Below are 11390 nucleotides of genomic sequence, written 5' to 3'. Positions count from 1 at the left end.
TTAAAGATTTGTGTATCTGAACATTTTGCAGGTCTCGAGATATTAACATAACATGGCTAAAATACATTGACATTAAATGTCTGATATAATGTGTATTATGGGGAGGAGAGGTTTCGTCTGAATTCGAAACTCAAAGAGGCGCTTGGCTGCAGGCAGGTCGCCATGGCAACACTGATCAGACATTCCATTCCACAGAATCGGCGAGTTGGAATCTCTAATCCGATAAGGAGAAAGAAAAGACTTTGTCTGTTATCACCCATAATATAAACTTAAACCAGAGTGTGTAATATAGTAGATTAGATTGTAATGTGTGATGTTTAGACCAATGAGTATGAAATTATATCCCTTGATGTCAAGGGGCATACAGGGTAAGATAAGGCAGAAAAGAAAAGCTTATGTCAGACACCGAGAGCTCAATACTACAGAAAGCCTAGAGGAGTATAAAAAATGCAGGGGTGAAATTAAAAAGGAATTAGGAAAGGAAAGGGAGAGCATCAAACAGTATTGGCAAGTAAAATCAAGGAAAACCCAAAGATCTTTTATAAATACATTAAGAGCAAGAGGATAACTAGGGAAACAGTGGGGCTTATTAGAGACTAAAAAGGTAACCTACGTGAGGAGGAGGAAGATGTTGGTATGGTTCTTAATGAATGCTTTGCGTCTATCTTCACAAAAGAGAAGGACGATGCAGACGTTGTAGTTAAGGAGGAGGAGTGTGAAATATTGGATGGGATAACCTTAGTGAGAGAGGAAGTTTTAAAGTGTTTTCCATCTTTGAAGGGAGATCAATCACCAGGACCGGATGAAATGTATCTCAGGCTGTTAAAAAAGCAAGGGAGGAAATAACGGAGGCTCCGACCATCATTTTCCAATCCTCACTTCATGCAGGTATGGTGCCGATGATTGGAGGACTGCGAACGTTGTACCATTGTTTAAAAAGGGAGCGAGGGATCGACTGAGTAATTAAAGGCCAGTCAGCCTAACCTCGGTGGTGGGCAAATTATTAGAGTAAATTCTAAGCGACAGTATAAACCGTCACTTGGAAAGCCACAGACTAATCAAGGCCAGTCAGCATGGATTTGTTAAGGGGAGGTCGTGTCTGACTAACTTGATTGAATTTATTGAGGCGATAACAAGGAGAGTCAATAAGGGCAGCACATTTGTACAAGGATTTGTAGCAAGGCTTTCAAGACAATCCCACGTGACAGACTGGTCAAAAAAGTACAAGCCAAGGGAGAGTGGCAAGTTGGATCCAAAATTGGCACAGTAGCAGGAAGTAAAGTGAAATGGTCGATGGGTGTTTTTGTGCCTGGAAGGCTGTTTCCAGTGGGTTTCCGCAGGGCTCAGTACTAGGTCCCATGCTTTTCATGATATATATTAATGATTTGGACTTAAATTTACGGGGCTTGATCAAGAGGTTTGCAGATGATACAAAATTGGCCGTATGGTTGATCGTGAGGAGGAAAGCTGTCGGCTGCAGGAAGATATCAATGGACTGGTTGAGTTGGCAGAAAAGTGGGAAATGGAATTCAATCCGGAGAAGTGTGAGGTAATGCATTTGGGAAAGGCAAATAAGGCAAAGGGAGTACACAATAAATGGGAGGATACTGAAAGGTGTAGAAGAAGTCAGGGACCTTGGAGTGCATGTCCACAGATCCCTGAAGGTAGCAGGACAGGTAGCTAAGGTGGTGAGGAAGGCATATGGAATACTTTCCTTTATTAGACACGGCATCGAATGTAAGAGCATGGAGGTTATGCTGGAACTCTATAAAACACTGGTTAGGCCACAGCTCGGATATTGCGTACAGTTCTGTTCACCACAATACAGAAAGGGTGTAATTGCAACAGAGAGAGTACAGAGGAGATTTACGAGGATGTGCCAGGACTGGAGAATTTTAGCTGTGAGGAAAGATTGGATAGGCTGGGGCTGTTTTCATTGGATCAGAGGAGGCTGAGGGGTGATTTAATTGAGGTGTATAAAATTACGAGGGTCCTAGATAGAGTGGATAAGAAGGACCTATTTCCCTTAGCAGAGAAGTCAATCGATAGAGGGCATAGATTTATACCTTGTGTTCCACATACCCAACCTGAGATCATTCTCTACATTGAGAACAGCAATGGTCACAACACTGACCCTGGGGGACACCACTGTTTACATCCCTCCAGTCTGAAGAACATCCATTAACCACTACTCTCTGTTTTCTGCCCTTTACTCAACTTTCTATCCACACTGCCGCATTCATTTTAATACTGTGAGTATTAATTTTATCAACAAGCCTCCTGTCCGGCATCTTATCAAACACCTTTTCACAATCCATCTACACAACATCCACTACATTCCATTGATCAGCAGACTTGAATTATCTCAAATAATCCATGTTGGCTGTTCTTAATTAATGTGTTTTTCAGCAAATGTTGAAATGTTTGCTCCACCTCATGGGGCTTCATCTGTTTCAAGACGCAACAGAATGATCGAGGTTTCTCCTGGAGTTTAAGAAAAAATAATTTTTAAAAATGATGCTTCAGACAGTGACGGACACCTGGGCTTAGTCCCGCCCATTCAGTGCCGCAACTCCCGCCCCTCACACACTCCGATTTTTTGGAGGACCAACTGTTCGGTATCCATCCAACCAATTTCCGCTCCTGCTATTGGTCCGGAACTCCCCTTAATCATCAGGGCGGGGTTAATGGTGAGAATGGTGGTCCTGAGGTGCAGTTGGAAAATAAACATGAATTGAACCCGTCAGTTGCAACATTTAGTAAAACGAGATTAATAAAACTTACCGAAAAAAATATTTTTTGGAGTTCACCAAAGTGGGGGTCGCGTCTGCGTTGTGTGTTTGTGCAGGTTTAAATGGCACGAGGAGCTGGGGTTTCAATTTATTTTATTATCTTTGGTCCAAACGCGCTCTCCCTGGTTCCAATGTCTTTGCTTTTTGGCCAGATATTAAGATCATCAATGGCGGCTGCAGTACCCAGCATGCAGCGGAGTACAGATTGTGCCCTATCTGAATCAGTGGAGCACAGGGCGCAAGCGCAGTAGTGACTCATTATCGGGTAGTGTGTCCTGAGCATGCGCGGTCAGTCGAGGCTGCGGGAGGAGCGCGTTCGGTGCAGGTGAGAGGATCGGAGCAAGAGGATCAATAAACCCCGGGGCCCGGGTCCGGGCTCAGGCCCAGGCTCAGGCTTTACAAACCCCGAGTGCGGCCCCAGACCCGAATATAAAACAGTGAACATTATCCCCCCTCACTACCCGCCGGTTTCCGGTTTCTCCCGTTTCGCTCCGGACCAACTCTCAACAAAAGGAGAAATGGTGATCGGTCAGGGAGCGTCTGTAAATGAAGGAGAAATGGTGATCGGTCAGCGAGCGTCTGGAAATGAAGGAGAAATGGTGATTCGTCAGGGAGCGTCTGTAAATGAAGGAGAAATGGTGATCGGTCAGGGAGCGTCTGTAAATGAAGGAGAAATGGTGATCGGTCAGGGAGCGTCTGTAAATGAAGGAGAATTGGTGATCGGTCAGGGAGCGTCTGTAAATGAAGGAGAATTGGTGATCGGTCAGCGAGCGTCTGGAAATGAAGGAGAAATGGTGATTGGTCAGGGAGCGTCTGTAAATGAAGGAGAAATGGTGATCGGTCAGGGAGCGTCTGTAAATGAAGGAGAAATGGTGATCGGTCAGGGAGCGTCTGTAAATGAAGGAGAATTGGTGATCGGTCAGGGAGCGTCTGTAAATGAAGGAGAATTGGTGATCGGTCAGCGAGCATCTGTAAAAGGAGGAGAAATGGTGGTTGGTCAGGGAGTGTCTGTAAACGAAGGAGAAATGGTGATCGGTCAGGGAGCGTCTGTAAATGAAGGAGAAATGGTGATCGGTCAGGGAGCGTCTGTAAATGAAGGAGAAATGGTGATCGGTCAGGGAGCGTCTGTAAATGAAGGAGAATTGGTGATCGGTCAGGGAGCGTCTGTAAATGAAGGAGAATTGGTGATCGGTCAGCGAGCGTCTGGAAATGAAGGAGAAATGGTGATTGGTCAGGGAGCGTCTGTAAATGAAGGAGAAATGGTGATCGGTCAGGGAGCGTCTGTAAATGAAGGAGAATTGGTGATCGGTCAGGGAGCGTCTGTAAATGAAGGAGAATTGGTGATCGGTCAGCGAGCGTCTGGAAATGAAGGAGAAATGGTGATTGGTCAGGGAGCGTCTGTAAATGAAGGCGAAATGGTGATCTGTCAGGGAGCGTCTGTAAAAGGAGGAGAAATGGTGGTTGGTCAGGGAGCGTCTGTAAATGAAGGAGAAATGGTGATCGGTCAGGGAGCGTCTGTAAATGAAGGAGAATTGGTGATCGGTCAGGGAGCGTCTAAATGAAGGAGAAATGGTGATCGGTCAGGGAGCGTCTGTAAATGAAGGAGAATTGGTGATCGGTCAGGGAGCGTCTGTAAATGAAGGAGAATTGGTGATCGGTCAGGGAGCGTCTGGAAATGAAGGAGAAATGGTGATTGGTCAGGGAGCGTCTGTAAATGAATGAGAAATGGTGATCAGTCAGGGAGCGTCTGTAAATGAAGGAGAAATGGTGATCGGTCAGGGAGCGTCTGTAAATGAAGGAGAATTGGTGATCGGTCAGCGAGCGTCTGGAAATGAAGGAGAAATGGTGATTGGTCAGGGAGCGTCTGTAAATGAAGGAGAAATGGTGATCAGTCAGGGAGCGTCTGTAAATGAAGGAGAAATGGTGATTGGTCAGGGAGCGTCTGTAAATGAAGGAGAATTGGTGATCGGTCAGGGAGCGTCTGTAAATGAAGCAGAAATGGTGATTGGTCAGGGAGCTTCGAAAATGAAGGAGAAATGGTGATCAGTCAGGGAGCATCTGTAAAAGGAGGAGAAATGGTGGTTGGTCAGGGAGTGTCTGTAAACGAAGGAGAAATGTTGATTGGTCAGGGAGTGTCTGTAAATGAAGGAGAAATGGTAATCGGCCAGGGGATGTCTGTAAATGAAGGACAAATGATGATCAGTCAGGAAACGTCTGTAAATGAAGGAGAAATCATGATTGGTCAGCGATCGTCTGTAAATGAAGGAGCAATGGTGATCTCTATATCTTTATTCATCCAGGGAGCTCTCGCTTCAGATGCCATTCCTTTCCTCCTCGTTGGAATATGTCTACTCAGTACGCAATCCAACTCCTCTTTGAAGGCCTCCCATTGTTCAATTACTGTTCTGCCTGCCAATTTTTGATTCCAATCCACGCGGACAAGATCACTTTTTAACTCACTGAAATTTGCCCTCCTCCAGTTAAGAATTTTCACATTTGACTGTCCCCTGTCCTTTTCCATAACTGATCTAAACCTAATGAGATTATGATCACTGCTGCCCCACTGAAATATGCTCCACCTGCCCCACTTCATTCTCCACACCGAGCCCACTGCTGCACTCACATTCACTATCTCACACTCACTCACATTCGCTCTCTCACATTCCTCTCTCACCCTTTCACTCATGGTTTAGGGCCACTGAAAGATGATGCGATGAGTTTGGATTTCAGCACAGGGAGGAGGGAGAGTGTGTGGGACGGGGATTTACAGCTTTGAGGCACAAGAGAGGAAAGAATGTTCCGTAGAAACGAGAATTGTCTGTTCTGAATTTCTATCCTGTATTTACAGTGATAACTCTCTTTTTACAGGGTATTAGAAGGGGAGGATTTGCAGACAGGAAACTCAAACCAAACATCACATAAGATCTGACAGAGTCACTCGATTCGTTAGGACCTGAATATCATTGGCCTTTGAATGTGGAAGAAGAAATGTTTGTCTGTTCTGTCTCTGGGAGAAGATTTCAAACATCAGTGTGAGTGGAAAAGCACCGAGACACACACACCCGAGTGAGAGTGTTCCAGTGCACTGACTGTGGAAAGAGCTTCAACCAGTTACACAGCCTGAAAAAACATTACACCATTCACAGCGGGGAGAAACCGTACACGTGTTCTGTGTGTGGATGAGGCTTCAACTGATCGTCCAACCTGGAGAGACACAAGGACACCCGGACCACGGAGAAACCGTGGAAATGTGGGGACTGTGGGAAGGGATTCAATTACCCGTCAGAGCTGGAAACTCATCGACGCAGTCACACTGGGGAGAGGCCGTTCACCTGCTCCGTGTGTAAGAAGAGATTCACTGAGTCATCCAACCTGCTGAGACACCAGCGAGTTCACTCTGATGAGAGACCTTTTAAATGCTCTGACTGTGAGAAGAGTTTTAAAAGAAGAAACGAACTTCTGAGACATCAACGCAGTGGCACTGGGGAGAGGCCGTTCTCCTGCTCTGTGTGTGGGAAGAGATTCACTTGCTCATCCGACCTGCTGGCACACCAGCGAGTTCACTCCGATGAGAGACCTTTTAAATGCTGTGACTGTGGGAAGAGCTTTAAAAGCAGAAAGGAGCTGCTGAGACATCAACGCAGTGACACTGGGGAGAGGCCCTTCATCTGCTCCGTGTGCGGGAAGAGATTCACACTGTCATCACAACTTTTGTCACACCAGCGAGTTCACACTGGGGAGAGGCCGTTCTCCTGCTCCGTGTGTAAGAAGAGATTTACTTGCTCATCCCACCTGCTGAGACACCTGCGAATTCACACTGGGGAGAGGCCATTCTCGTGCTCTGTGTGTGGGAAGGGATTCACTCAGTCATTCACCCTGCTGATACACCAGCGAGTTCACACTGGGGAGAGGCCATTCTCCTGCTCTGTGTGTGGGAAGAGATTCACTCAGTCATCCACCCTGCAGATACACCAGCGAGTTCACTCCGATGAGAGACCTTTTAAATGTTCTGACTGTGAGAAGAGGTTTAAAAGCAAAATTAATCTGCTGACACACCAACGCACTCACACTGGGGAGAGGCCGTTCACCTGCTCCATGTGTAAGAAGAGATTTACTCGGTCATCCCACCTTCTGACACACCAGCGAGTTCACACTGGGGAGAGACCGTTCTCCTGCTCAGTGTGTGGGAAGAAATTCACTCAGTCTTCCACTCTGCTAATACACCAGCGAGTTCACTCTGATGAGAGACCTTTTAAATGTTCTGACTGTGAGAAGAGGTTTAAAAGCAAAATTAATCTGCTGACACACCAACGCACCGACACTGGGGAGAGGCCGTTCACCTGCTCCGTGTGAGGGAAGGGATTCACTATTTCATCCAAACTGCTGACACACGAACTTGTTCACTCTGATGAGAGACCATTTAAATGTTCTGACTGCGTGAAGAGCTCCAAATGCAGATACGAATTGTGAAGACATCAACGCGCTCACACTGGGGAGAGGCCGTTCACCTGCTCTGTGTGCAAGAGATTCACTCGGTCATCCCAACTGCTGAGACACCAGCGGGTTCACTCTGATAAGAGACCTTTTAAATGTTCTGACTGTGGGAAGAGATATAAAAGCAACAGGAATCTGCTGACACACCAACGTACTCACCCCGGGAGAGAGTTTTTAAATGTTCTGACTGTGAGAAGGGCTTTAAAAGCACAAATGATCTGCTGACACACCAACATACTCACACTGGGGAGAGACTGTTCACCTGCTCCGTGTGTGGGAAGGGATTCACTAATTCATCCCACCTTCTGAGACATCAATTTGTTCACACTATTGAGTGACCTTTTAGTGCAGTGACTGTGAGAAAAGCTTTAAAATCAGAAATGAACTGCTGACACATCAACTCGCGCCCATTGGGGAGAGACTGTTCACCTGCTCCGTGTGTGGGAAGGGATTCACTCAGTCATCACACGTGCTGAGACACCAGCGAGTTCACATATGACTGCAGGGGTCGGATTCTGCTGTTAATCACATCCAGGACTGAACTATCGTGTTCAGAGTCAGGAAGAACAACGTGTAAGGATTAACCCATTAACAGTTATAATTTAGTATAATTATAATTAATAGTAGGAGTAGAATGAAATGTACTATGAATCTGTGTGTCTATAAATGTAAACTGTACTGTGTATTAATATAGTATGAACCATGTCACGTGTATTCAATAAGAAAGTGCTGGTGGGCCGAGAAGGATACATGATGGTTATTATAGTCAAGTTTGGAGTTTAAACTAAAAGGATGCTGACAACATTAAAGTGTGAATTAACAGACCTTGGGATGTGGGCGTCGCTGGCAAGGCCAGTCTTTCTTTCCCATCCCTAATTGCCCTTGAGAATGTGGTGATGAGCCGCCTTCTTGAACCGCTGTCATCCTTGTGTTGAAGGTTCTCCCACAGTTCTGTTAGGAAGGGAGTTCCAGGATTTTGACCCAGCGACGATGAAGGAACGGCGATATATTTCCAAGTCGGGATGGTGTGTGACTGAAGGGGAACGTGCAGGTGGTGTTGTTCCCATGTGCCTGCTGCCCTTGTCTCTCTCTGCATTGATTGTGATCGGGTTGCTTCTCCGTTAAACAACATCACTTCTGTCCCTCATGAAAGGCTCTCAATCCTTCTCCTCCGTTCTCTTCCCAATCATTTCACTGAACAAAACTTCAGAAGTCACCCAGGAAAAAGAATTCATTTCAAAATCATTAGCTTCCGAAGGAGCTGCGAGGACAGACTGACCAAACCTGCGTTCAGTCGTGAAGCTTGTGGGTGTGCTGTCATCCTGAGAGACAGAGACAGGCCTGCGACACAGAGTGAAGGCAGGAACTCAGAAATGTGGCCATTCAGATCCATAAAAGGGCAGACAGTCAGTCACATTAATTGATTCTGGCACACGGCCCGGTAGTTGTTCAGTCAGTCGGGGAGCGAGGCCTGCAGCCAGCAAACAAAAAGCCTGAGAATACGGCAGAGACCCAATCAGACGGATAAACAGACAGACAGATAGACAGACAGACATCTGACAGCACGTCAAATCGCAGCTTGATCGAATCACGTTGGGGTGATTTTATTTTGGGAGTGATATCATTTTCACAGTAGCTCAGGGTCCCGCCCACAGGTTTGAAAGCAGGGCAGTGTTTTATGGATGGGCTGTTCATTGATAGTAAAATAATATTGAACAAAATTTAATTTTTTACATTAAAGTGCTCTTTATCTGTTAATTTTAATTTACATCCTCTTCAGTTTTATACAGAAACAAGTAACAATGCTTAAGGGGTGTGGTTTATTAAATATTTGTGCAAAAACCCTGTCACCCAGTGTAAAAAAATATCTACCAAACACGTGACAGCCCATGAGATGATGATGATGCATCGACAGCCAGTTAGCTCAGTTGGTTAGAGCGTGGTGCTAATAACGCTGAGATCACGGGTTTGATCCCCGTATTGGCCCTAAGGTTCCTATTACAATGTTTTGGTAACTTTTAAAAGTTTGGTCGACTTTGAAAACAAGCAAATCCACACAACATGCCACATGGTTATATTTTTGGAATAACATCCATTAATATGTTTGACATGTCTTTGCCTTGGGGCGGAGGCACACATCTTTCTCCTTATTTTTCTTTTCTCCATCTTTTCCCACTCACCTTTCTGTGTCTCCATCTTTTTCCATCAGTCTCATCTCTCATTTGCTTTCACTCTATTTCTTTCCATTTCCAGAATCATTTTTCCGGGTATGTTCACTGACACACATGACAATCTGTGTCACTCAGTATCCGGGCATGTTTACTGACACACATTACAATCTGTGTCACTCAGAATCCGGGTATGTTTACTGACACACATTACAATCTGTGTCACTCAGTATCCGGGTATGTTTACTGACACACATTACAATCTGTGTCACTCAGTATCCGAGTATGTTTACTGACACACGTATTACAATCTGTGTCACTCAGTATCCGGGTATGTTTATTGACACACATTACAATCTGTGTCACTCAGTATCCGGGTATGTTTACTGACACACGTATTACAATCTGTGTCACTCAGTATCCGGGTATGTTTACTGACACACATTACAATCTGTGTCACTCAGTATCCGGGTATGTTTACTGACACACATTACAATCTGTGTCACTCAGTATCCGGGTATGTTTACTGACACACGTATTACAATCTGTGTCACTCAGTATCCGAGTATGTTTACTGACACACGTATTACAATCTGTGTCACTCAGTATCCGGGTATGTTTACTGACACACATTACAATCTGTGTCACTCAGTATCCGGGTATGTTTACTGACACACGTATTACAATCTGTGTCACTCAGTATCCGAGTATGTTTACTGACACACGTATTGCAATCTGTGTCACTCAGTATCCGGGTATGTTTCCTGACACACATGACAATCTGTGAGACTCAGTATCCGGATATGTTTACTGACACACATGACAATCTGTGTCACTCAGTATCCGGGTGCGTTTACTGACACACATTACAATCTGTGTCACTCAGTATCCGGGTATGTTTACTGACACACATTACAATCTGTGTCACTCAGTATCCGGGTATGTTTACTGACACACATTACAAGCTGAGTCACTGAGTATCTAACAATATGAGGCAACGAGTTTTATTCCCGCTGTGTTATCTCTCTGTCGCTTTGCTGATAAACGTTTAACTCAGGGCCTGTTCCCGTTAATAGTCACAATGAGTAACAAACAGACAGAGCGTGTCTGGCCGCCCCGAGATGTGGAAAAGGCATCAGACTAGGAATCAAATGCTTCAAATCAAATATTCACCCGGCACTGAGTGAGGCAAAAAACAGAGACAAATGTCGTAGAAAATCGAAAATAAATCTAAGTAAAGATGCTATCAATATTTCTCAATCTTGATGCCTCTCTACTCCTTGCCCAAGCCTCCAGTGCCGGTTAAAATTTCAGTGTAAATAAATGCGAGATTCGACCCAAAGAACAAGAGGAAAACAATCAAATGTTGCTGAAATTCGGAATTGAACCAGGGACCTTTAGATCTCCGCATTCCCAACTGAGCTTTTTCGGCTCCATCGCAAGTTGGATTTTGTGGTGTCGCCTTGGAAGAAAATATAAATCGGGTGGAATTGCCTCTCCCGCTCATTCCTCACTTCGGGGGAATGGGACCGACCAGATCTCGGAGCTCAGGTTATGTTCATGTTCTGCTGGTGATATCTTAATATTATCTTGTGTTTGGCCACTTTTAACCAGGTTCCTGGGCACATTCTTCCAGCATCCCGTCTCCCACATCGCGCCTCTCTCTCATTCATTCTTTCCTCCATTCAATCCATCAGGGAGCGGGAATCAGAGTTCACCCTCAAACCCACTACACACAAACCCCCGGTCAATAATTTATACTCTTTATAAACACTAAATACTCATACACCAGGGGAGACCTCACAGTGTTGGACACGGAACGAAATACACAGAAAGCGGACACACCAGGGGAGAACTCAAAATTTTGGACGCGGAGTGAAAAATACTGAAGTGTTTATGAAAAGTTACAGAACACATTATGTGTGTAAAATTCTCC

The 11390-nt window shown here is 45.2% G+C and overlaps 1 protein-coding gene and 1 non-coding gene across 2 annotated transcripts; both read left to right on the top strand.

Moving 5' to 3' along the window:
• The first annotated feature begins 4945 nt into the window (after positions 1–4945).
• On the top strand, positions 4946–9044 carry LOC137336053 (zinc finger protein 271-like). The gene is made up of 2 exons (XM_068001555.1): positions 4946–5033; positions 6016–9044. The coding sequence occupies exons 1-2, from the start codon at positions 4946–4948 to the stop codon at positions 7143–7145; spliced, it is 1218 nt and encodes a 405-aa protein (XP_067857656.1). The 3' UTR covers positions 7146–9044.
• A 155-nt stretch (positions 9045–9199) lies between these two features.
• On the top strand, positions 9200–9273 carry trnai-aau (transfer RNA isoleucine (anticodon AAU)). The gene has a single exon. It is a non-coding gene; the product is annotated as a tRNA-Ile (tRNA).
• Positions 9274–11390: the final 2117 nt, after the last annotated feature.

The sequence above is a fragment of the Heptranchias perlo genome, chromosome 20 (genome assembly GCF_035084215.1).
Source record: "Heptranchias perlo isolate sHepPer1 chromosome 20, sHepPer1.hap1, whole genome shotgun sequence".
Taxonomy (NCBI): Eukaryota; Metazoa; Chordata; class Chondrichthyes; order Hexanchiformes; family Hexanchidae; genus Heptranchias; species Heptranchias perlo.
Note: the sequence above shows the minus strand (reverse complement) of the source record. Positions and strands in the feature narration are given on the sequence as shown.

What these genes read in the sequence shown, in the direction of transcription:
- LOC137336053 (XM_068001555.1), top strand. Translation starts at nt 4,946, where the DNA reads ATGGTAATCGGCCAGGGGATGTCTGTAAATGAAGGACAAATGATGATC. An exon ending in TGAAGGAGAAATCATGATTG is followed by an intron (nt 5,034 to 6,015) that starts GTCAGCGATCGT and finishes GACACAAGGACA; the next exon opens with CCCGGACCACGGAGAAACCG.